The sequence below is a fragment of the Pseudochaenichthys georgianus genome, chromosome 16, assembly GCF_902827115.2.
Source record: "Pseudochaenichthys georgianus chromosome 16, fPseGeo1.2, whole genome shotgun sequence".
Taxonomy (NCBI): Eukaryota; Metazoa; Chordata; class Actinopteri; order Perciformes; family Channichthyidae; genus Pseudochaenichthys; species Pseudochaenichthys georgianus.
This window is the reverse complement of record NC_047518.2, coordinates 30,269,569-30,294,616: the sequence shown is the minus strand read 5'-3', so window position 1 is coordinate 30,294,616 and position 25,048 is coordinate 30,269,569. Positions and strand designations below refer to the sequence as shown.

The 25,048-nt window shown below is 41.0% G+C and overlaps 4 protein-coding genes across 6 annotated transcripts; 3 read left to right on the top strand and 1 right to left on the bottom strand.

Annotated features, from left to right (window-relative positions):
- Positions 1 to 547: 547 nt before the first annotated feature.
- nat14 (N-acetyltransferase 14 (GCN5-related, putative)) lies at positions 548 to 2,839 on the top strand. Of its 3 annotated transcripts, none has more exons than XM_034102684.2 (5): positions 548 to 729; positions 945 to 1,005; positions 1,203 to 1,360; positions 1,601 to 1,906; positions 2,031 to 2,839. In XM_034102684.2, the coding sequence occupies exons 3-5, from the start codon at positions 1,280 to 1,282 to the stop codon at positions 2,475 to 2,477; spliced, it is 834 nt and encodes a 277-aa protein (XP_033958575.1). In that variant the 5' UTR covers positions 548 to 729; positions 945 to 1,005; positions 1,203 to 1,279; the 3' UTR covers positions 2,478 to 2,839. The 3 variants fall into 3 exon arrangements, with proteins under 3 accessions (XP_033958575.1, XP_071062261.1, XP_033958573.1); XM_071206160.1 differs by having other exon boundaries at positions 945 to 1,011; XM_034102682.2 differs by lacking the exon at positions 945 to 1,005.
- A 2,718-nt stretch (positions 2,840 to 5,557) lies between these two features.
- aicda (activation-induced cytidine deaminase) lies at positions 5,558 to 7,597 on the top strand. Its single transcript, XM_034103253.2, has 5 exons — positions 5,558 to 5,699; positions 6,378 to 6,543; positions 6,657 to 6,939; positions 7,123 to 7,238; positions 7,344 to 7,597. Exons 1-5 carry the CDS (start codon positions 5,680 to 5,682, stop codon positions 7,392 to 7,394), a joined length of 636 nt encoding a protein of 211 aa, XP_033959144.1. The 5' UTR covers positions 5,558 to 5,679; the 3' UTR covers positions 7,395 to 7,597.
- Positions 7,598 to 13,601: 6,004 nt separating this feature from the next.
- LOC117461406 (adaptin ear-binding coat-associated protein 1-like) lies at positions 13,602 to 18,546 on the top strand. Its single transcript, XM_034103252.2, has 7 exons — positions 13,602 to 13,728; positions 14,696 to 14,796; positions 15,191 to 15,295; positions 15,491 to 15,572; positions 15,690 to 15,798; positions 16,003 to 16,147; positions 16,960 to 18,546. The coding sequence occupies exons 1-7, from the start codon at positions 13,628 to 13,630 to the stop codon at positions 17,070 to 17,072; spliced, it is 756 nt and encodes a 251-aa protein (XP_033959143.1). The 5' UTR covers positions 13,602 to 13,627; the 3' UTR covers positions 17,073 to 18,546.
- On the bottom strand, positions 18,538 to 24,740 carry mfap5 (microfibril associated protein 5). Its single transcript, XM_034103254.2, has 7 exons — positions 24,689 to 24,740; positions 23,694 to 23,769; positions 23,562 to 23,594; positions 23,385 to 23,417; positions 23,188 to 23,275; positions 19,205 to 19,278; positions 18,538 to 19,116 (listed from the first exon to the last, which is right to left on the bottom strand). Exons 2-7 carry the CDS (start codon positions 23,734 to 23,736, stop codon positions 19,004 to 19,006), a joined length of 384 nt encoding a protein of 127 aa, XP_033959145.2. The 5' UTR covers positions 23,737 to 23,769; positions 24,689 to 24,740; the 3' UTR covers positions 18,538 to 19,003.
- Between the last annotated feature and the right edge of the window lie 308 nt (positions 24,741 to 25,048).

Here is a 25,048-nt window from a genome sequence, read left to right as displayed (position 1 = left end):
CTGCCTTCAAAATCTTAACTAAGTAAAAATAAATATCGTCATCAAAAATACTTGAAGTACCAAAAGCAAAAGTTCTCATACAGACTTTCCCTTTCCATAATATGTTATTGGATTATAATTATGTAAGCATTAATGTCTGCATCACTTTAATGTTGCAGCTGGTAATGGCGGGGGTAATTTGTATTGTATATGTTCTATTATCAAAGGAAATCTTTAAAGTAACTAAAGATTTGAACTAAATGATTGCTTTCCTCTAAAATGTTGTGGATTTTTAACTATGAAGTAGCATGAAGGAGAGGAATACTGAGGTAAAGTAAAAGGACCTCAAATTTGTACTTAAGGTAAGGTTGAATAAATTTACCTTTTTTCACTTTCCACATCTACTTGTACAATAGTTTAAGTTTGTATCCTTTTAAAACACACTGTTTAAAGGTCATTGCATATGCTGCGCTGTTTATATTGTTACGTTGCATTCGCTATTCACGTATACTTTACGTGGTGCAGATTGTGTTTACGCAAATGTCGTAGATCGACACACTGAAAACGTGCAACGGGACGTAAAGCAGAGTACGTTGGTTTTCAGAATCCCTGATTTTGCGCAAAAGCGACTCAGGACATCCAATCAAACGTGCCGATCCTGCACAGGCTTCACAACAAACTGAGGGATACATGCAGTGTTTTTTTTTTTTAACCTATTTTCATTTAAATGTGAGCAGCGTGACGGAGAAGGTAAGTGTAACTGGGGTCCGGAGCAGGGTCAGGGGTCTGCATGTGTCAACATTGCGTTACAACCATATAAGGATGTGATTCATGTTTATTTATATCGATGTTCACCGATAACTTGCAAATGAAAGCTAGCATAGCGTGACAAGCACTGAGTGATGGTGACACACATGCATGCTTCAAATCCTCCATAATCCCCATCTGTCTTTGTTTGGAGCCAGCGTGGGTGTGTGTGACATTGCAACTACTGGCTCGTTGTAAGCGAAGACTACTGCATTGGAGGTTTATGTATGACCCCTTTCAACTACAGCATGTGTGTCATGGTATATATTAACCAATAAGGCACTAACCAGTCCGTCAGTCTAAAATAGTATTCATTATATGTATGTTTTAGAATCAAATGTCCCAAAGTTGCATTTCGCTCTCACCATGAAATCATAATATCCTTCTGCCCATGACCTCTTTATATGTGTTTGTAGGGTCTCTGTGCACACTGTGTGGATGTGTGTAGCCACAGTGGTGCAGCAATCCTGCTGTTAGATCATAACGTCTAAACATGGTGAGGCTGGAGCTGGACAAGGTGGTGATGCGGAGGATGAAGGAGGACGACATAGAGATGGTCAAAGCCCTAATCAAGGTTTGTACAATATACGTTTTAGAGTGACTGCTTTCATAGTGGTGGGAAATGACCCCTTGTGATGTTCAAACCCCACTGCAGTCAGCATGTCGTTGTGTCCCTGGGCAAGACACTTCACCCCAAATTGCTCCTGTGGGGATTGCCCACAGTATTGAGTATGTACGTCGCTTTGGATAAAAGCGTCTAACAAGTAACATGTAATGTAATGTTTATTTTTTTATATTTTCTTAAACTTGCCAGGAGGGCTGCGAGGGCACAGAAAACCGTCTCATCCTCCACGTCCTCACTCGTCCGCTCTGCCTCTTCATCCTGGCTGTTATCTCCTCAGTCCTGCGCTGCCTTGTCCATTCCTTTATCCTGGCTCTTGCTATTCCTGTCTTCCTGCTAATTATCTTTCTCAAGATCACCATGCCGCGCTCCACAGGGCTTCTGGGCAGCAGCCGCCCCTACTGGGACTATGTGGGTAGCAGCTACAGAGGGACACAGGACGAAACACTGCCAAATCCCTTCTCTAGGATCAGTGGCAAGACAACAGGGACTAAAAAGGTTAGTCTCCTGATTTGCTGGAAAGTGTTTTGGTAGTTTTCACTTACATCTAGGGAATATATATGTTGCAGACAAATAATCTAACTTCTACTTATTTTTGTAATAATATTTTTCTTTTACTTAGCTAAGGCGCAAAATCACACCCAAAGACAAGGACAAAGAGTTGCCGACAGAGAATGTCTCCCCAGAGAGGGAGCAGGAAGCAGGGCTGGTCTGGGTGGCAGACTGCGATGGTGAGATCCTGGGCTGTATTTTCAGAGAGAGCGAGAAGCGTGCGGACATCAGGAGGATCTGTAGGGTGGTGACGGGGTCCTGGTATCGCAGAGAGGGCCTGGGCCGGCTGCTTGTCCACAGTCTGGAGCTGAGAGAGATGGAGGCTGGAGCCCTCCGGGTGTACACACACGTCCCCTTCCCCTCCAAGCTGGGTGAGGCCTTCTTCAGGAAGCTGGGCTACCGACAAATTGGGGAGGGGACTGATGATGAAGAAGATTTTGAGAAGAATAAGCTTGAGACTCCAGAGAGAGGCTTTCTGGGACACCCTCTCACTAAAGTGTTTTACAAAGACTTGTAGTTTAATGGTGATGGTCTCACGGAGGGACGAAAAGGCACTATGGATCTCTGCGGAAGGTGTCAGTGTTTTGTCTAAGTGCTTTTGTGTGATTTCATAATTTATTATATATACGTGTTATTTATCCCAATATTTATTTCCGGATTTGCTAGTGTTAAGTATATTTTTTACCTTTTCGTCATATAAAGAACCATCCCTCTTAAACCCACTCAAAAAAAACAGTCATGCTGTTTTCTCATTATTTTTAATAAAATGAAAAGCATATTGATGTAACATGTTTCTTTCCTTAAAATGTTAAAGTGTGGATCTTTCCCAGAATCATATTCTGTGTGTGTGTGTGTGTGTGTGTGTGTGTGTGTGTGTGTGTGTGTGTGTGTGTGTGTGTGTGTGTGTGTGTGTGTGTGTGTGTGTGTGTGTGTGTGTGTGTGTGTGTGTGTGTGTGTGTGTGTGTGTGTGTGTGTGTGTGTGTGTGTGTGTGTGTGTGTGTGTGTGTGTGTGTGTGTGTGTGTGTGTGTGTGTGTGACCATACAGATGTGCAGGAGGATGTACAGTTACCGTATAGGAAGTGTCGTTTGTGTGAATCTGCAGCTTGAATTTGCTTTTATCTTTCTGCGCTCCTTCACTGCCGTTGCTCACCGTTACGTACAGTATGTGGGTACATGAGTCTGCAAAAACATTGATCCCCACCTCATTACTAATATTTGTATTCCTTCATGTGAATTTATAAAAAAAACTCTTGAAATATCTCTCAAATGTATGTCAATTTGGAAAATAGTGTCTCTAAACTAATTTCCTTTTATATTTAAACAGCAGGTGAGATACAATACAAGCATAGAGATGCTCTGACTCCGGAGTGTGTGTGGTTTGCAGGTGACTGGCAGTTTATGTGACTAAGTGGGGAAATGCACACAGCCCCAGACTGAGGCTAACCTTACAATGGTAATGGATGCATTGCGCATCTACCTCCTGCTAACCTCAGGCGGTGTCAGTATAGCATCAATGTGCCGCAGATAAACACCACAGGATGTTTGTACAATGTTAATTTGTGTTGGAAAGAGGCATATCTCACCTGATGGGAAGACAAATATAGGCCTACTGTATACTTTACTTCAAACTTAATCATGCACGCTGTAGTGGAAAATCCCTGTCCTTTAATTAGGTTTGATGAAAAGAGCTGAGACACCCAGTAACATAACAGTGTTGTTACATACATGAGTACTCACATAAGTGTGTGGTCGGGTCATTTATACCTTGTGAAAGCTGTGTGTTTACGTCGGCCACTTCTTGGTCATCATCAGGTTGTTTCTTCATGACTGTCAAAGAGCAGACACCTGTTAGCCGGTCCACTACCCGCCCAATCTGTACAAACAATCTGTAGCTATTATTGTTGTCAGGAAACAGATGTGAGTTCACACACTGGAAAGAAAGTCTGTTTGTGACTGTGGTCATGTGCGTCTGCACGGTATGGCTGTGTGTGAGTGTTTGTGTGCGCGTGTTCAGGGTGTGGGCGGGTGGGTTTTGGAAAGTATGACTCGGCATTTCCTTCACTCGGTTTCTGCCCCTGACTGGGTTAAATGCACAGCTGTGTCTGGCCATATTGTACTCCATCACACGCACACACACACACACACACACACACACACACACACACACACACACACACACACAATCAGGGGAGTAGTAGTGCACATGAGCGTTCATGTGTGACTGTGAGATGACCTTGGTCAACTTTGTTCAAACCCAGAGAGCTGGGTGGGAAGTGGTTACATATAGTTTGGCATTTGATCGGCCTCTTGAAGTTGAGAAAATAGACATGCACACAAGATCAAATGTTCAGAGACATTAAGTTTAGTGCACCGTCAGAGTAATGCAATATGAAGTGAGGTCGCTCAGAACATGCAGACACACATAGACGTGAATCACTCTAAATTTTGGGGCACCACACAATCAAAGGATAAATTAGATAAATCTGTTCCAGATGAAGTATAACATATAGACTGTGTTAATGACATGCTCATACAGATGGCTAACACACACACATACACACAGATGAGCTCCAAAAACAGCCACCCTGGGAAACGGTGAATTCCCCAAACCACAGAGTGCATGGGAGGGTGAGGGGAGTCATGGGAAAGCAGGATGCCTGCATGCAGTGCCACTGAGGGAGCAGACTGGGCCAGAGCTAAAACAGACAGAGCAAGGAAAAGACGAGAACAAAATAATACACATCCTCATTTGGCAAGGACGGGTGACAGCATCTGATGGTTCAAAGGCTTCTGAGAGAGATTCATCCACATACTGCGGTCGGTCAGCTGGCCGGTCGGTCTAGCACACACGTAGGGGTGAGGGAGGTCGATTATAGTTCTGCTCCCAGCCTGACACAGTTTGGGAAAACCCAGATCAGAGGACGAAGTAGGTGTAAAGACCTCAGAGGCCTGGGAACGCCTGTAGCTCCACCAAAACGAGGGGCCCAGAGAGGTGGGGCAACACGCTAGGTGGAAAGGCTGAATAGCAGGAGGGGTCAGTGACAATCCCACAGTGGATCAAGGTGAGAAGGTATTTGGAAGTTTTTGCCCAATGATCTTGGGAAACTAAAGTGGAGAGCCAGATACTGTGATGAGTTTTCGGACTGTTTGGAAAGTTCCAGCCAGTTGGCTCACTTTACTGACGTCTGTGAAATACTCCAAAGGTTACAAAGCACGTCAAACACTCATGTGTGGTCACTAAGATTATTTGTTTGAATCTGTGTTGTGCAATTTGGCGCCCAAATGACATTCCTTTTACATCAATCACTTAGTGTACAAATGTAAAAATGTTCAACACACAGGAAATTATGGCCTTGAAAATCTTTTTGAAAATCTTTTATTCATTTATAGATGTAATTGTTTTGCAGCAAGACAAAACAATGACTCTGTTTCATTTGTATCACGCACCATGAACTCATTTTGAAAAATCTTTCTGTCCAACCAGAAGCTGCTTCTGTTGTGTGCAGGATGTTAAAGTTAAAGGTATATGTTCTCAGTTCCCTCCCTTTAACCCCCCAATAAACACACACACACACACACACACACACACACACACACACACACACACACACACACACACACACACACACACACACACTTCCACTCGCTTTCGCTATTTGTAATTTACCTCCGTTTATTGCCCACTTCTGCCAAAGGACAAAGCAGCGCGTCTTTCGAAAATGAGCACAAAGCTTGACAGGTGAGCAAAATGAATACATTCTATTCATATGATGTATTTTTTTCTGTTTGACACACATTTATATAGATTACACATGCAAACTATTAAATTAATTTTTTATAAGTGTTTATTATGCTGATAATACCAACATAAAGTATTATTCAGTGAAATTCAGTTTCAATAACTCTGGTACTATACCAGCTTGAGCATAGTGTGGTTTCGGTATTAATGAGTAATGATAACTGTCCTGGTTTCGCTAAAAGCGGTGAAACTGAGAGTGAGATAAAAGGAATAAATGAAAGTTGTCTTCTGAGTGTCCATTACTCACATTTGGTTACCCGCAGGCTTTGCATGAGTTTATTGTGCTAACTTCTTAGGATTGAAACTTGAATATGTGTGATTCATCTGAGTAATTATAAGTGAAAGGAGTATTTCATGAGTTTCTTCACAGAGACTGTCTTAGAGTTTCCTGATTTAGAATTACGGAATACTACCGAGACCATCTGTCACCAACGTTTTTAGTGTGGAAAACACTTTTGAGAATTACTGATGAAATCTTGACTGATAAAATTACAATGCAAAGTTTTTTTAAGGCGGACCTAAGCTTAAAAATAAAAGTGTTATATTCTTTAGGTAGGCTTCACTGTGGATCATAGCATTACATAATACAAATTGCACATTTTTCTCACTTTGACTCAGCATGCTTTTGCCTCGAAAAAAGTTCATCTACCATTACAAGAACATGCGCTGGGCAAGGGGCCGGTGTGAGACATACCTCTGCTTTGTAGTGAAGAGGCGGGTGGGACCAGACTCCTTAACCTTTGACTTCGGACACCTTCGCAATCGCAATGGCTGCCATGTAGAGGTATGGGTCAAGATGGAGCAGCATGTGAGAGGGGCCTGTTCAGGGGCAAAATAATAACTGTAAATATTTAATTGTATCCCTCCTGTTTTCTGTGTCATCCTTCACCTCCATAGCTGCTGTTCCTGCGCTACCTGGGCGCCCTGTGCCCTGGTCTGTTGGGATGTGAAGGTACTGGAGAGAAGAGGCTCAGTTACTCCATCACCTGGTTCTGCTCCTGGTCCCCCTGTGCAAACTGCTCCATCAGGCTGTCCCAGTTCCTCAGCCAGACGCCCAATCTTCGCCTCAGGATCTTCGTCTCTCGTCTTTACTTCTGTGACATGGAGAATAGCCCTGCAAGAGACGGCCTAATAATGCTGAAAAAAGCTGGCGTGCAGACCTCAGTCATGAGTTACAAAGGTGGAGGCACAAATTGGTGTTTATGTGGAAGTAAAAGAATAAAGATAGAGCCCATGTACAATGATTACAATGATTACAATGTGTACATGATTCCAGATTCAGAAACAAATTAAAGGTTAAGCAAACCGAAAAAAGCTATTGTTTTCTTAATCATGCATGTTCATGTTTGCCCTTTCTTTTCAGACTTTTTCTATTGCTGGCATAACTTTGTGGATTGTAAACAGAGTAAATTCAAGCCATGGGAAGATCTGCACCAAAACTCTGTTCGCCTTGCCAGAAAACTCAAACGCATCCTTCAGGTACATTTACCCGACTGAATGTTTTTCCTCAAACAACAGGATTAAATCAAAACAATAATTTGTTTAAAATCCTAACACTGATATTATTCTCTCTTTCTTTCTTAGCCGTGTGAAACTGAAGATTTGAGAGATGCCTTCAAGCTTCTTGGACTGTAAGAAATACATGTGACCTCCTCTGGTGTCACTTTTAAGTTTATATAAACAAACATGTCTATCATTCACTACAACTGCTAAACTGAGAATGAGAAAAACTGAGAAAAAGCTGCTTTCAAGTTGTGCCAAGGCTTGCAAGGATGAGTAGCTGCTGCTTGCTGTTTCTATAGTAGGATATTTTGAGGTGAAATAAAACAATGAGATAATATATTGTGTTGTGTTGTTGATGTTAATTTATCTAGTTCTTGTTAGCCCATCAGCTTTTCAAACATTATTGTTGAACTATAAAGGAGTAATTGAGAGCATTGTTAAGGATTGGCCTCAAATTAACCAGTTAAGCCCCGAGCCTGTTTTTCAGGTCTAATGCTCGAAAATGACATTCCCAGAACAAATGACTATATCTTTACTTCTAAAAGGGGTAAATTAATAATATTTTTTCTCAAAGCAATGATAAACCTGTGAGTTGGATGTAGAAAAGTCAGAATCAATATAGATTTTTTTATTTTAAAGTAAATTCAGATTGAACATGTAAATTATAGTCTGTCCAAAAAACAAAACATTACTTATAGTGAAAACCACCCTTGAATGATGGGATAGTAGACTAAAAGCTTTAGGAATCCAAACTATAACATATAATAAGTACCCTGTATCAAGATTGATGCAAAAAAAGTGACATTTGACCTTTTTTTTTTTAGAAATTTAGAATCTGGGGTCATTTGGGTGCATTTTCCATATCTCTGGCTCCCCTCGTCGATTTTGATGATTGACACCTCTTTTTAACCGTTAGAACCAATAGAATTGAGGGGAAGTTCCTAAAATTCATCTAAACATTACCCATTGGTGAATGAGTGATGCGTAGCCAGAATGCCCCGGAACCGGAAGCTGTCATACACTCTCGTAGCTATCATTAGCAGCTAATATGAAATCTTGACATAAATATGAAGATGGATTATCAGTAATCATTTCAAAGTGACACAGACAACGGTAAGACTTATTTTCCGTTTTGGTCCCGTAAAGCTACGTTGTGTGTTGTCTGGGTTCGCTTCCCCTGCCGCAAGTTTTGGTCGCGCAGTGATGATACTAATATTTCTAGAATCTGTGGAATCTCAGCTTGCTACCTGATATCTTGTTTGTGCAGATCCGATAAGTAATAAGGTATCTCTACCGTGAGTTCTGTGCTAAGCATTTTCAGGGCTAATTCAGAGGCTTGGTATGACCCTTGTGTTTCGCTTAGCAACAAATAGTTAATATTGTCTGATAGCTGAGTTTCTTCCCGTTAAGTGGGTATGACACATTCATATTTTCTTAAATGTTAAGAAGCCCTCAGACGCTGTTTCTTGCAAGATGTTGCGTTTTGTCCCCGGTACCGGGGGCATGGGGCTTAACTGGTTTTTAAAGGTGTTCTCCAGTGACAAATAATTACCCTTGCTTGCAATTTGAAACAGATTTAAACAAAATTCACAGTATAAGAACACTCATTAAGACAATGACCTGGAGAAAAACAACCACATTCTCTATAATGACTTTGAATTAATTAGCGGATATTAGGGATCGACCGATATGGCTTTTTCAAGGCCGATACCGATACCGATTATTAGTAATCAAGGAGACCGATAACCGATATTTGGAACCGATATATATATTTGCAGTAAAATCAGAAAATCTTGGTGTCAAAATGTAGAATAACACAAACTCCAACACAACTCAACACAACTTCTTTGAAATGCATTTAAGCATAGCCTATATTATGTTTAATGAACTTTTAAACATCTTACAACTGGTTTCCTCTCTGTGCTCTTTTCTTTAGTGCAGCCATCTGCTATGAGTTAGAGAGAGACAAGAAGTGGGGCTGCAGGCTGACATGCTTAACTAACAATAATGCTTAATTTATTATATCAAACCAATGCCTGTCTGTCTAGCATAAAATCCCAATAAGCTGCTAGCAACTGCAAAACACTAGTGCGAGCTAATGTTTTGCAAACTATTAAAAGTGAGGCTATTACAGTAGACCTAACGTTAGACTAGTAGCCTCACTTCTAATATTTTGCTAAACATTTGCTAAATACATTAGCTAATGAGCTTCACATATCAACCTGAAAAACTGCGAGGCTTCACTCGCAGCCCCCCCTCCGCACCACAGTTCCGCTGCGAGACGCTGCACGCTGACTGACTTCCCGCGTCCCTGTGTAACTGGGAAGCTGATAGAATTGGATCAATAGATCGTGCTGTTTTTGCAACTTCAGCATAGGGGATTGGGATGTTTATTGAACTTCGGCTTTCAACTGATTTACCTTCGAAACACATGTATGGCTCTGCCGCTCAGTGCTGCTGCTTGCCTCTGTCTGTGTCTGTGTTCTTCGCACCTGCCTGTAATCTGAGAAGGTCCCGCCTCTATGGCTGGCTCCCGCCCGGAAAATCTTCAGTGTTGATTGACACTTCAGTAATAGCCTATCAGATAGCGCTGTGGGCGGGACATTGCTCGTGTACAGAGAGTGGTGACTGCAGACAGAGAAACGGCCGCATCAGAGCCAAAGTGTTATCGGCAATTTTATAAAAAAAAGGCCGATACCGATAATCGGTCAAGATAATCGGTCGACCCCTAGTGGATATAAATGGTTCTAGTTTTTGATTTTTCAGTGGGAATGCTGACACATCATTCATTACATTACATTTACATGTCACTTGTTAGATGCTTTTATCCAAAGCAACTTACATACTCAATACTGTGGGCAATCCCCAGAGGAGCAATTTGGGGTGAAGTGTCTTGCCCAGGGACACAACGACATGCTGATTGCAGTGGGGTTTGAACCTGTGACCTCCTGATCCGAATACCAACTCACAACCCACTGCACCACACGCCTCCTCATTCCAACTATCTGTTATGCTACGCATGAAATTCTTTATTATTTCGCCGGGTTATTTTGCGCTGCTTCTTCTGAACATCACAGAAACTCCATTCAAACATCAAAACGTTCAGCTCGGTCGGGAATCAATGGCTATTACTTTTATCATTCATAACTTTCCTAATTCCAGAGATACATCCCATAATACATCCCATTTTTAACATGGAAGTCAATGGAGAACTCTTCAGACTTCAACAATCTTCATGCAACTTCAACTGCTAACTGCTCCTTCTTCAACTGCTAACTGCTCCTTCATACTTTCACTCAGAAACCTCATTCCAACTTTAAAATGTCACACATCTTTCTGACATTATTTGTGCAACACAACTTTTAAATCTGATTCTTACTTTTACAGATATTAAACATTGTTCAGACCTTGGTAAAGAGGCCTTCTTCAGATTTTAGAGTGTGTGATGTCACAGCTAGAGTGAAGGACAGATTTAATTTTGCCTTCATATTTTCATTCAGAACAATGAAAATGCTTTCTTCTCACTAATCACCATGGAAACCTTTGATCTCTGGACACGTTGTTAGCTCAAATATAAACACCTGTGTCATGGAACAAGATGATGTCATAACTCCAATTGACATAATTAGAGCAGCAGACTAATGACGTGGTCACTGGAGTTCAACAGACTGTCTCAGCCTATTATTTTCCGTCTGATGGAGACTTCATACTGACTTCAACATGTTCCACATATTTTAGACATGATTGGTGACGTATGCTTTTAGTTCTAAAGTTTTCAGTTCAAATATTCTGCTGCTTTTTCATGCATTTAGACTTTTATTTTCTTGTTCTTATTTCATATTCAAGTCCCCTCTATTCATGAACCCTTTAAAGTACTCAGCCACACCACTTATATACCACGTGCGACTGTTGCTATGTCACTTAATCTTTCAAATACAAGGTTGCTTGTTTGATTCAAGCTCTTGTAGTCAATATGTCAAGGTATTTATCCCTAGCATTTTATCAGCTAACTAATGACACACACTCAGAGGATCTTTATAAATGTTTTAAGTATTGCACATCTTTAAACATGACTCTTATAAATCACTTTTAAAACCAGCGATGCACTACAGCAGGGGTGTCAAACTCAAGGCCCGGGGGCCACATTCGGCCCGCGACTTCATTTTATGTGGCCCCACAAGAGCTTGCAAAGAATATAATATGATTATTATACGGTTACATGCTACAGAAGCACGTTGCCCATAAACTACATGTCCCACAATGCATCTCAAATATGACTTTTTTCTCAGAATTTGCCTTTTTTTCTTCAAAATATGCATTTTTTCATAGAATTCCTTTTTCTCAGAATTAGATTTTTATTTCAAAATGTCACTTCTATTTCTTTTTTCTCCAGAATTTGGCTTTTCTTTTTAAATCATTTTGGGACATACGCAATGAAGAGACTTGCCCTAGACTTCTGCTTTCAGACGTAGTTAATTATGAAGTTATTACCCTATGCGATGATAATCCAATGCAGAGGCAATGATGTAATATAATACATTATTTTATATATGATATATTTATATATGTATTTTTATATAGTCTTAAAGTTACAACCGGCCCTTTGAGTGCAACCATAATGCTGATGTGGCCCGCGATGAAATTGAGTTTGACACCCCTGCACTACAGTGTCAGCTTTTCTAAAATAGAAACTTCAACGTTCACATCTTTCTAAATGATTCTACTTTTCCATGACCTACAAATAATCCTAATAATAATAATCCCATTTTCAATCTTCCAACTGTTCATATTTGTTGGTCAATTAACAAACCTGTTACAAATTTGAGCATTTGCCACATTTATTTGATCACCATGGAAACCTTTGATCTCTGGACACTTCGTTAGCTCAAATATAAACATTTGTGTCATGGAACACGATGATGTCATAACTCCAACTGACATGCTCAGAGCAGCAGACTTCAGATAATGGTTAATGGTCCTGCCCTCAACAGCTCTACGTCAATTATGGGGTGTCATCAAATTTCGTTTCCATGGATCGATGGCATCGATCCCTCGCCATAAAACACGATGTTGCTGTAACTCCAATGGACACGGTCCAATCGTCCCCCAAACTTCGCTTGTATATCACCAGTCCATGCCTCAACAGCTTTACGCCAAATCTGACATCCCTCACCATAAAACACGATGTTGTCGTAACGCCTATGAAAAGGGTCAAAACAGCACCACACTTCAGATAATGGTTAACGGTCCAGCCCTCAACAGCTCTACGTCAATTATGGGGTTTCATCATATGCCATTTCCATGGAAACGCATCCCTCGCCATTAAAGACTATGTCGCTATAACTCCTATGAAAATGTTCAAAAGGTGCTCAAACTTCACATGTGTGCTAACAGTCCAGCCATGAAGACATCTACGGGACAGTTTTGAGATTTCTTCAAATGCCGTTGCCATGGCAACACAATGCTTGCCATGAAACACGTTTTTCTCATAACTTGCTCAAAATGGTCCAAGACTTCACAGGTTTGGTAACGATGCAGCCATCAACGCATCGAAGCGTATTATGGGATGTCATCAAATGCCGTTGGCATGGCGACAGATCATTCACCATCAAGTTAGTTCAAAAGTTTGCAGTTCAAATATTCTGCTGCTTTTCCAAGCCTTTTTACTTTCTTTTCTTCTCTCATCACACATTCAAGCCCCCAGTGTTCATGTATCATTTCAATCTAAATTCTTCACTTTCTTCTTACACATTACATTTCAGCATAGCAGTTTAGCGTCAGCTTTTCAGCATAAAGCATTCCCACTAGAAATTTCTTCAGGAATTGCATTCTCTAGTTTTTGTTGATATCCCAAGCTATAGGTGCATAGTAGAAAAATGTAAGTTCCTAGTTACTGTTAACCGCCTAAAGACAAAGAGGAATAGGCCTACACAGGTAAGCTGGAAGTTAACTAGTATTGTTTTATAAAACAAATTGTGAGAGAAACGTATACGGCTATAGGGAAGGGAAAAAAAGGTTAAAATGAAGCAAATCTCCTTAACAACAGCACAAATACAAAGCAACACTCTTTCCAGATAGGCTACATGTCTGGTATTCTGGTTTCTTTTTTGTAGCCTCCAACCCTAATAGGATGTTAGTTTTGCTCTGACTTGATGCAGGCTCAAATGCCATTTCATCATTATAAAGTAAACAAACCATGCATTTGTGTAATGTTGATTGAATGCCTCTTTAAGAGCATCACAAGAGCAGAGAGGCTGTTGTCAGTGCGCATATACACCGTCTATTACGGTCACGGAGCCGTTAATGCCGCACAAACACGCCACTCACGACTCACCGTCACTACCACCAACCGAGTAAAATTCAAGATGGCGACCGAGGGTCAGTCCGAGTACGAGTCGGTCCTCTGTGTCAAACCTGAAGTCAACGTTTACCGAATCCCACCGAGAGCATCCAACCGGGCTATCAGGTGAGGGGAGGAGGAGAGGTTTCTCACCCAGCATCCGCGAGGTGCAGCCGTTAGAGGAGCCGTTGCCTCGGCGACCTACCTACCGAGCTCATCCCATAATTACGCAGGCTCAAGCAACGGTGTTTTTGTGCCGGTTGTTTTTGCTGTATTAGCAAGGTCAACACGGATAAATAACAAATGGCTGGGGTTAGCATCTTCACTGCGTTGGCCCACCAGTCAGGATAAGGGTTGGTTACCCTGTCAGTATCAGAGTGTTTATATGCTGTCGTCCGAAGGGCCCATCAGAGGATACATTATGCTTACACTGCTTAAAAGTGATAGCATATGACAACAAGCTCGGTAACCTTATGTTGCCTCAAAGATTATCATGTAGCTTGTCCATTCTTTAGTAGAAGGCAGTGCAGAGCAGCATCCCTGAAGCTGTGAAGAAGTATTGCTCAAGGACACTTCAGTAGGGTCAATGTTGTTTTTAACATAGGAAATGAAAGACAAATTGTAGTCCTGGCCCACTTAGTGTTACTTGTTTTTGAGTGACCACACAGGCGAGTTGCTGTTGTGTTATTGTAAAGGATGACATTTAATTGTTTACCCCATTGTTCATTGGCTGCTGCTGCAGCTGCATCTGAGAGGACCTCACACCAACCACACAGTAGCACAGGCCTGCTTCCCATGAGACACATGATTGGTTAACCAGTGACCATTTGTACAGTGAGTAAGGGGTGATGATGTAATTTTTCAGCCTTAGGTCTAATGCCTTAGTCATGCTCTGCTCACATAGAAAACAGACAAAATAGAGCTAAAGTGTTGAAAGAATCACAACAGACATGTGCACCCAAAACACACATCTCCTGTTTCTCTTGCCGATTGTCCACCTCTGTGTCCTCATCACACTCAATACACCGCTACCGCCACTTCACCTACATCACACTACATCTCCCTGACTGCCTGTGTGTGTTTTATGTCCCAGGGCTGCTGATTGGAAGCTGGACGCACCCGACTGGACGGGACGCATGCGTGTCACGGCCCGGGGGAAATTGGTCTTTGTTAAATTGGAAGACAAAATCTCTGGTGAGAGCGAGAAGCAGTGCCATTGTTTACTGGCACTGTTGTCGCTGTTGTAAATCATTTCACTGTGTTGGCCATCCCCCTCTCTGTTACTCATCCATTCCAAGGTGACCCAAATCCAAGTATGCAGTTTATTTTTAAGCAAACAGGGTGATCTTTTCTATCTGTATCACTGCATTCCAGTTATTGGCATGCTTGTTCCGGTTATAAAATCTGAATTAAAAAAGTATCTATTTCGCAAAGCATTTCATGCCCTAATGTAAATCCTAATGTTTCTTAGTTGAGTTTTGGCTTAGTAAAACTATGAAATGAGTCTCTTCATGATCCAAATTCCTAATGGAAAATATTGTTGAGTAGAAAGTGTATATGCTTTATTAATGTTTGTTCTTGCCTACAGGGGAGCTGTTTGCCCAGGCTCCAGTGGAGGAGTTCCCTGGCCTCACAGTGGAAACAGTCAGTGATTCAAGCCGTTACTTTGTGCTTCGCATCCAGGATGACAGCGGTTGGTAAACTGTTGGTTGACAAGCTGTAAATATTTTGTAAATGTGCTCATAAGTTATTAAACATTCAAACAGGATGATCCAGAAATGGTTTAATTGTAGTGCACATTGTTCATGTCTAGTCTGTTTTTGTTTGCAGTACCTTCCAAACGCTCTGAATTAACCCCAACCTTTTTGTATGTTCATTTCTCTAACAGGCCGAAGTGCATTTATAGGCATTGGGTTTGGAGACAGAGGAGATGCCTTTGACTTCAACGTTGCACTTCAGGATCACTTCAAGTATGCTGCTGCTTCTGTGCTTGTCGCAAATCTTAAAAAATATGTATTTGTTTATTCTGGTTTATGAAACTATCTGACAACAATTTGTTTTTCTTTGCCTCCCCTCGTCTTCTTCAGATGGGTGAAACAGGATGATGAATTTAAAAAGCAGGCGCAGACTCCAGACACCACCCCTAAACTGGACCTAGGCTTCAAAGAAGGACAGACTATTACTCTCAATATCGGGGTAACCTTATTTTCATTTTCTTTCCCTTAGGGTAGAACCTTACATTACTGGAACAGGAAATGGTCTCTGACGATTGAACGACCAAATACTGCTAATCAAAAATTGTTTTTTCTTATGTTATCTCTCCTAAAGTTTTAGATTCACTATACTGACAGTCCCACACACACACACACACACTCATGCTGTTTATGTATCTTTTTCCAGCAATCTAAAAAGAAGGACAGGTCCCGCCCGCAGAGTTCAGGAGGCTTTGGGCTTCTTCCACCTCCTCCTGGTGGCAAGTTAGCCCCACCTCCTGTAAAATCTCCCAATCATAACACACAACCATCTGAAGGAGGAAGTGACACTGGTAGGTAGTTGTTGTGACACTACAAATTGTGACTGTTATCCTTAAATTCAAACAATAATTATTTTATGATCACATCAAAGTCATTTGATAGCTTGTTAATTCAAGATCACACAATAATATACATACAGTATGTCAAGGTAAAGGGAAACATTCATTTGTCGCGATACTGAGAAAACAACATTTGGAGACAGATTGTTATTCTGTTGGACTATAGGTAAGCATAGCATCGTCCTCATCACTGTTACTTTAGAGACAGCTCAACCTAAACCAAATAATCAATATCAGTTTTTGAAAAGTCTAGAGGATGGTTAAACATTGTTACACCAATAATTCATTGCATTGGTCAATATAGAGCAGAGGAAAGTTAATTCCTTGTTGAAAGCTTGTATTTCCTTGGCCCCATTTGGTACAGTTGTTGCTGTGGAGCAATTGTATCCACAGTCTTTACAATGAAAGTGGTGAGTGCAATGTTGACCTGCAGCAATACTGGCCAAAACTATGACAGATAGACTCCAGTTGTAAAATACTGGAATTTGTCTTTAAAAAATATTGTTGCCCCCGTTCTCTCTCGCCCTCTGTGGAATATGCTTTTTCACTCAAATCAAACAGATTAGGTGGAAGAAGTTTCAGATGTCAATACCTCAAACCTACAGCATGAAAACTATGTGGATGGCCAGATCAGTATTTCAGAAGATAGTTAAGCATAAGACAATTATCTGACTTCATAGTGGGTGAAATTACGTACAAATTCTGCTTAAAGTTGCTGAATTATCAGTCTGGAACAATCTTTGTATTTACTTTTCAACCTACAGGTTTCTTGCTAGACCTGGACACCAGCAACTCGAACACAGCGGCTCCATCCAACCCCACCACCACAGCCAGCTCTGACCTGTGGGGAGACTTTGATTCTGTATCCTCAAACTGAGGAGGGATACATTTGGTCTATCTCCTTCTTATCTTTCTGTACATTTATGCTGCACTTTTTGCAACTTTTGTTTATTCCCATTATGTGGTCCCGTATCTCTCCCTGCCAAGCAGGATAACCCCCCTGTTCAAGTTGTTTTTGTTTTTGTTGGGTCTGTCATAGCTTTTGCTCTTTAGCCAGAAAGACACCCAGACCTCACTGTCTATTCTTAATTAGACATTTAGAACAAGAGTAGTCTGGGGACTGTCTTCCCTCTCTACTTCAGTTCAGTTTACATTTGCACATTTGATTTATGCTTCTGCCCAATTTCTCCTCTCAATGTTTTACTTTCTATCGTAGAGTATACATAATAGAAATAGGATCAAGGGAGACATAATCATAAACATCTGAGGATGAAATCTAATTACATATAATAATGAATGAATTGTCTGTACAGAGAATATTTATTTTAAATGTTAGTAGTTTGTAATTATTGTCATTGGTGCTGTCACCTGTTTGCTCTGTAGCTTATTTTATCTCCAAGTACCCAGAAGTGGGACTGACTATATGCACTGACTGGCAGTATACTCTGTCCGTGTAGTAGTATTGCATAAAGTCTGCATATAATAACGCAGGGATTGATCAAATCATAGATTTAGGTTACGGGAAGGTTTACCATACAATGATTTTACTTGAAAGAAGCTGATTTACAGTCAAGTTGTGCTCTCTATCGCTCTCTAGTGGCATCATTTTGAGAGGAGACGTTAAATTGTGATGCAGCTGTTGAACACATATTTCACTGGGGAGGGGTCCTTGGCACTGTGTGCATTGTTTAAACTCTAAAGCAAAGAGACGAAGCAGAAATGTTTGATGCGGTAGGGTGTGAGCGATAGAAAGTGAGGCATCTAGTGCTTTTATCTTTGCCTCAAGGGGAAACCGAAATGATTTAGTCCATGTTATGTCATCCCTACTCAGCCCAGCTGTTAAAGCTGTGACTGGTGAGTCATTTGGGTCACAACCTCTCTCCTCCTCAATGAATAGGTCTGTGTTTCTGCACCGTCCCGTCAGTCCGGGGAGAACTTTTTTCTCATTAATTCTTTGTGGTCAGGTGGCAGACCTCAAACCCAACATGTTGTACTGTACAAGTTTGAACTTCAATTCGATGTTAAGATGTATTTCTGTTAATAGTATTCTGATGCAGACAGACCAAGCCAGTCTGGGTTTGATGCAGTGTTTTGTTTGATATTGTCATTTACAGACAAAGAGACAGATTATGATGCACCGCTCCCACATGCACGTGTGTTGTGACAGGATTAAAGTGACAAGTGATGGATGGATGTTGTTTGGAACACAGAGATTTTGTGAGTGTAAAGCGCTAAACAATGTTTGTCAGTGTTTGTACAATTGTATGCATCGATCCCAAATGTTACTTGTAATTCAAACTGTATATGGAAATGTATATGCAAAGAAAAACATAAAGCTATAACTCAGTGACCATACTTTTATTGTTTTTTGCTCCTGAATAACAAAGTGAAAAAGAAAAATCTATAAACAAATAACTTGTGAACAAATGTACTTATACATTTATATTTTTGGTTACAATAGTGCACGTTATACTGGTTGTCAGTGAGTAAAAAAGTGTGTCTTTCTTTGTACAATGAAATGACTCAGTGCTGCTATAGGTCCATTACTATAGTACCTCAAATGGAACGTGAGCTGCAGAAGATGTGGCCTGTGTCACACACAGATGAAATGAGCTTCAATATTCTCACACAAGAGACTAAACATAGATATGACTTAGCGTACGTGTAAAAGAAAGACGGAGACCCCCAGGTGTCGAGTGGTGGATTTATGGTGTTATGGGCTGTTTTTATGGCGACGTCCCTAGTTGGTTTGTGTCTCTAAGAGAGGCTCCATCCTCACAGGTGGTCACATCGCCATCCTGGGCCTCATCAGGCCTTGTTTGCCCAGGTTTTGGGGTTGCCACGGCGATTGCGACAGCGTTTCCTATAAGTTGACCTCTCGATACGCCTGGGCCACCCGGACAACTCTCGGCACAGTTCGGCTGTAATGTGCAAAAGACACCGATCGTTTCCAAACTACAATAATATTTAATGCATGATCATGCGTATTTTACAGTTACACTTTCTCACCTTTCAGATAGTCATCCTGTTGGCACACCGTCCTCACACAGATCTCATTGTTGATCACATAGACACGAGAAAGGCTGCATCACAAACAAAAGACAACATTAACGTCATGAGCATTTTTTAGATACTTGTTCTTGTAGTGGCAATTTCTTATGTTACCTTATATATGGTAAAACCAAATGCTTCTACACACTACTGTACCATTTCTTGATATGTGCTGTTTTCTCTGCATGCCCTTATGAGGGTTATTATTCTCAAGCGCTTCAGGGCCTCAGGGCTGATTTAGCAGCCTATGTTGAAACTACTCCTCTTCACACAAAGTTTGAACTTCCATAGAATGTTTTCTGTTATACTCAAACAGCTCAAGGACACATGTGTCGAATAGCGATATGAGACATCTGTGTGAAAGCAGATTTCTGAGGCGTTCCGCCTAGCTACACAAAACTTAGTTTGCCCGCCCTATCCTGTATATAAGCTTTGCCATTCTGTGACTATTGTGCACACTCCTGCAGACTATCCTATACTCTGTGAGACCTGTACCTTTGAAGCGCTTCAAATAAAGAACCAACGAAAGACAACTCTGATTTGCTGAAAGACCATTTATTGATTATTACTAGTACATCTCCAGATTATTGATAGATAAAGAAGTTTTCCACAACATTCTCAAATCATTTTTTACAAATGTCTACTTTTACTACCAACACAGTTATTACATTACATTACATTGCATTTAGCTGACGCTTTTATCCAAAGCGACTTACAATAAGTACATTCGACCAGGAAGACACAACCTTGAAGAAACAGAATCATATAAGAACATCAGGTTTCAAAGAGCCAATCGTTTCAAGTGCTACTCAACTGGCTTTAGATAAGCCAGTCTTGTATTAGTATACAAGTGCTCTGTTAGCAGTTCTTTGTTAGTCATTCTATCGCTCGAAGTGGAGTCGAAAGAGATGAGTTTTCAGTCTGCGCCGGAAGGTGTGTAAGCTTTCTGCGGTCCTGATTTCAATGGGGAGCTCATTCCACCATTTTGGAGCCAGGATAGCAAACCCAGGTGTTTTTGCTGATGGGAACTTGGGTCCCCCTCGCAGCGAGGGTGCAGCGAGTCGTTTGGCTGATGCAGAGCGAAGTGCACGTGCTGGGGTGTACGGTTTAACCATGTCCTGGATGTAGGAAGGGCCAGATCCATTCGCAGCATGGTACGCAAGTACCAGTGTCTTGAAGTGAATTCTAGCAGTTACCGGAAGCCAATGAAGGGAGCGGAGGAGCGGCGTGGTGTGGGAAAATGTAGGAAGGTTGAAGACCAGACGAGCCGCTGCATTCTGAATGAGCTGGAGAGGTCGGATGGCACATGCAGGTAGACCAGCCAGGAGGGAGTTGCAGTAGTCTAGGCGTGAGGTGACGAGAGCCTGGACCAGAACCTGTGTCGATTTCTGGGTCAGCTGGGGGCGTATCTTCCTGATGTTGAAAAGTGTGTATCTGCAGCAGCGGGTTGTAGCAGCGATGTTTGCAGTGAAGGACAGGTTGTTATCCAGGGTCACACCCAGATTCCTTGCAGTCTGGGTCGGGGAAACAACAGAGGTGCCGATGTTGATAGTCAGGTCAAGAGAGGGACAATCTTTTCCCGGAAGGAAAAGCACTTCAGTTTTGTCAAGGTTGAGCTTGAGATGATGAGCGGACATCCACTGAGAGATGTCAGCTAAACAAGCAGAGATGCGTGCGACGACCTGGGTCTCTGAGCGGGGAAAGGACAGAATTAATTGGGTGTCGTCAGCGTAGCAGTAAGGTATTAAATAGCATTTCCTTTATATTGACCAACTACAACATTAACAGGCTGCTGTGTTGCTTAATATATTTTGCTGCTAATGCAAATGAATGATCGTTTACAAAAATGTCTTACTATTAGCAATATTTTTTCTATTCTATCTTCTATCTATAATTTCATCGACTCACTCTCGCATCGTGCTGATGATAAATAAAAGCATTTGTTTTTTACTGAACATCAACTTTGATTGTTGCTAATTTAGTTATCTTAATACTTAATGGGAATGAAATCAAGAAGGCAGGACTTATTTGTCATAGACTATTTCTGCATTGTGGTGTCATTGCTTTTTACTTTAGTTATTAGTCTTATTTGACTTTGAGTTTCTGCAATATTAATGTGTTTTCAAGAATCAGTCATTGGCAAGAGTGGGAAACTAAGACATTCACTGTTGACATATAAATTAATTCTGCCTAATTTAGTGGGAATGCTGATACAGCATTCCAACTATCTGTTATGCTACGCACGAAATTCTTTATTATTCCGTCGGGTTATTTTGCACCTCTTCTTCTCCCACATTCCACATCGCAGAAACTCCGTTCAAACATCAAAACGTTCAGCTCGGTCGGGAATCGATGGCTATTACTTTTCTTATTCATAACTTTCATAATTCCAGAGATACATCCAATAATTCATCAAATTTTGAACATGGAAGTCAATGGAGAAACTCTTCAGACTTGAACAATCTTCATGCAAGATTGCATGAACTTCAACTGCTAACTGTTCCTTCATACTTTCACTCAGAAACCTCATTCCAACTTTAAAATGTTACACATCTTTCTGACATTATTCGTGTAACACAACTTTTAAATCTGATTCGTACTTTTAGAGATATTAAACATTGTTCAGACCTTGGTAAAGAGGCCTTCTTCAGATTTTAGAGTGCGTGATGTCACAGCTAGAGTGGAGGACAGATTTAATTTTGCCTTCATATTTTCTTTTAAACCTGCCATAATTCCCAAACCCTACATTCCTGAGACATAATTTTTCATGAGAACCGTAGGAAAACATGTTGTAGCTTGAAAAATTTAAAAAGATTAAGCAAAATAATTAAACAAAATGCCTCTTGAGGGCATGAAGTGACAAAAACTTTCAACATGTCTCCATTAAACCCCATTGTAAGTTCAGCCTCATCTTTCCCCACCACAGCAGCCGCACACCTTTAGTTAATCTGCCAAAAAGGCCACATTATTAACCCGAAAGTACACAAAAAGTACACTTCAGATGCTCAAGTTCCTTGACATGCTTCACGCTTTGAAATTTCACCGATATCTGTTACGGTTCTTCAACAAAACGTTCACATGTAAGAGGTTTATCTCTCATTCAGAACAATGAAAATGCTCTCCTCTCACTGATTACTGCACATCACCATGGAAACCTTTGATCTCTGGACACGTCGTTAGCTCAAATATAAACACTTGTGCCATGGAACCAGCATGGAACACGATGATGTCATAACTCCAACTGACATGCTCAGAGCAGCAGACTTCAGATAATGGTTAATGGTCCGGCACTCAACAGCTCTATGTCAATTATGGGGTGTCATCATATGCCGTTTCCATGGAAATGCATCCCTCGCCATGAAACACGATGTCGCTGTAACTCCAATGGACACGGTCCGATCGTCCCCAAACTTTGCTTGTATATCACCGGTCCATGCCTCAACAGCTCTACGTCAATTATATGCCGTTTCCATGGAAACGCATCCCTGGGCATAAAACACGATGTCGCTATAACTCCTATGAAAATTGTCAAAAAGTGTCTCATAACTTCAGTGAAAATGCTCCAAACGGCCCAACAATTCACAGGTTTGGTAACGATGCAGCCATCAACGCATCTAAGCGTATTATGGGATGTCATCAAATGTCGTTGGCATGGCGACAGATCATTTGCCATCAAGTTAGTTAAAAAGTTTGCAGTTCAAATATTCTGCTGCTTTTCCAAGCCTTTTTACTTTCTTTTCTTCTCTCATCACACATTCAAGCGCCCAGTGTTCATGTATCATTTCAATCTAAAGTCTTCACTTTCTTCTTACACATTACATTACATTTCAGCATATCAGTTTAGCGTCAGCTTTTCAGCATAAAGCATTCCCACTAGCAATTTCTTCAGGAAATGCATTGTCTAGTTGCAACTGGTGTTCTGTAGAAACAAGGCGGCCCACCTGTAGATACAAAGAGCACCAATACATCTCTTGATGGGCTTGTGAACCGAGTACATCCTGGTGCATGGATACATCTCCTCCGTACAGTCTGCAGAAACAAAAGAGACAAGACATGTAAATTGTATCAATCACAATGACAAGAAAAGACCTCCAGTTCACGGGGCCCCCTGAGTGGCTGTCACTCAACTGTCACTCACCGTTTGGCAAACCTCGAGGTGGATCAGGGCTCTCTGAAAAAAAGGAGAGAAAATACGATCAGATTGGGAAAACATCTTAGTGCTGACCCAGAGCAATGACTCACAGACTGACAGATGTCATGCAACATATAACCTGTGCTGATCTCAAGGTGTGAATTATGAGGAGAAAGGCTTTACCGTTCTGCTGGGCTTGGGCTACAGCTGTGAGAGCTGTGGAACAGAAGAGTGTTTCGCAGCATAAAAACAAACACACAGCAACTCAACCGTAATTAAACAAGATGATTTGTGTGTCCTGTTTGGCAGCGTTACCTTGGAAACTGCAGAGGAGCAGGACCACTGGAAAGCTGCCCATTCCTTCAACTTGTAAGAGGTTGAGTTTTACGAGCTGCAGGAAACCGAAGAGGAAAAGAGTCAGGATGATTTCACAGAGTGGAACTGTTCAATATCCTCACTCAAGATTTTATTTGCTGTTTATGTTTCCTTTAATCTCCTTGCATGTCAATGCTCACCGGTCACTGTAATGTTTTCCCTGAGGTTCTGCTCCGGCTAAAATCACAGAAAGTAAAGCTATGTTTTGGATATATTATAGAGGAGTGCCTGATGTCATTTTGCTGTGGAATAATATGTTCTACAGTTTATTCATGTCAACTTTGGAAACATTTAGATAAAGCAGGAGCAACTAAGGGAAACAAGTTTAAAATGACACTTTTTACCTCTGAAAACATGTTGTTCTCCTTCCCTTACTCCTTTTCTTACTTCTCCTTCCCTCTCCCGCCCTGCATCATTCCTCTCGTGATGTGTCAGTGTAACTTTGGAGTCCAAAACATGAGTTCTCTCCAAAGAATGTGTTTTTTTTGTACCCCATTTGAGCGCCCCTCCTCTGGTACAGTCGCACATTCTTTTCCAGCTTTCATTTCATTGAACCTATTACTTCAATCTCACTGTACCATCATCACAATGTCACATGTTTTATTAATCCCAGAGTCACACATTTGCAATTACTGAATTGAAAAACTCGGCTTGGCTCGGTGCATGCCTCTGTTTATCTCATTGTGAAGGTGACATGTTTTTCATTGCTTTTACTTACTGAACTCAGCATGCAACCATATATCACATTGCTATATAAAATATATATCCTAAAGTTAATTGGTCAATCCACTGAGCATTCACTTTTGCATTTCATGTTTGCATCTAATCAGTAGGAAATACCCTTCTATTATTATGTTGGGATGTGAGATAACATGCACAGCATGATCATATGCTCCTAAAATGAGTGGAAATAAGGATAATTAACTTGTACTCACAACTTTTGCGGTCGTCCACAACTGCTTCAGTTTTATGAAGCTGTTGTCTTCTCTTCCATCTCCTCCTCCTCCTCCTCCTCCTCCTCCTCCTCCCCCCCTTGTTCTCCTAACTATCACAGAGTTCTTGTTTTTTATTATTATTAGTAAAACATGTAGCTACAATCTGAGGTAATCTTTTGAAGAGTTTTTTTATTTATTTTTATTGTGCATCTTCTGCAGACATTATATTTGACAGATACATCAAAAGTATCATAGTGTGTCAGAGTCTCATCACCACGCAAAGCAAAACATTCAGACTCTCCTCCACAGAAAGTTGGGCAGTTGTTCTTTATAAAAAAAAACCTCCATCAAATGTGTAAA

Excerpts from the sequence above, each read along its gene's own strand:
- nat14 (XM_034102682.2), top strand. The coding sequence starts at position 1,280 with ATGGTGAGGCTGGAGCTGGACAAGGTGGTGATGCGGAGGATGAAGGAG. Across the intron at positions 1,361-1,600 it reads TGGTCAAAGCCCTAATCAAG|GAGGGCTGCGAGGGCACAGA; the intron begins GTTTGTACAATA and ends TAAACTTGCCAG. Across the intron at positions 1,907-2,030 it reads AGACAACAGGGACTAAAAAG|CTAAGGCGCAAAATCACACC; the intron begins GTTAGTCTCCTG and ends TCTTTTACTTAG.
- aicda (XM_034103253.2), top strand. The coding sequence starts at position 5,680 with ATGAGCACAAAGCTTGACAG. Across the intron at positions 6,544-6,656 it reads GCAATGGCTGCCATGTAGAG|CTGCTGTTCCTGCGCTACCT; the intron begins GTATGGGTCAAG and ends TCACCTCCATAG. Across the intron at positions 7,239-7,343 it reads AACTCAAACGCATCCTTCAG|CCGTGTGAAACTGAAGATTT; the intron begins GTACATTTACCC and ends TTTCTTTCTTAG.
- LOC117461406 (XM_034103252.2), top strand. The coding sequence starts at position 13,628 with ATGGCGACCGAGGGTCAGTCCGAGTACGAGTCGGTCCTCTGTGTCAAA. Across the intron at positions 13,729-14,695 it reads GCATCCAACCGGGCTATCAG|GGCTGCTGATTGGAAGCTGG; the intron begins GTGAGGGGAGGA and ends TTTATGTCCCAG. Across the intron at positions 14,797-15,190 it reads ATTGGAAGACAAAATCTCTG|GGGAGCTGTTTGCCCAGGCT; the intron begins GTGAGAGCGAGA and ends TCTTGCCTACAG.
- mfap5 (XM_034103254.2), bottom strand. The coding sequence starts at position 23,736 with ATGGGCAGCTTTCCAGTGGTCCTGCTCCTCTGCAGTTTCCAAG. Across the intron at positions 23,276-23,384 it reads ACCTCGAGGTTTGCCAAACG|ACTGTACGGAGGAGATGTAT; the intron begins GTGAGTGACAGT and ends TTGTTTCTGCAG. Across the intron at positions 19,279-23,187 it reads GGTGCTCTTTGTATCTACAG|CCTTTCTCGTGTCTATGTGA; the intron begins GTGGGCCGCCTT and ends TTTGTGATGCAG.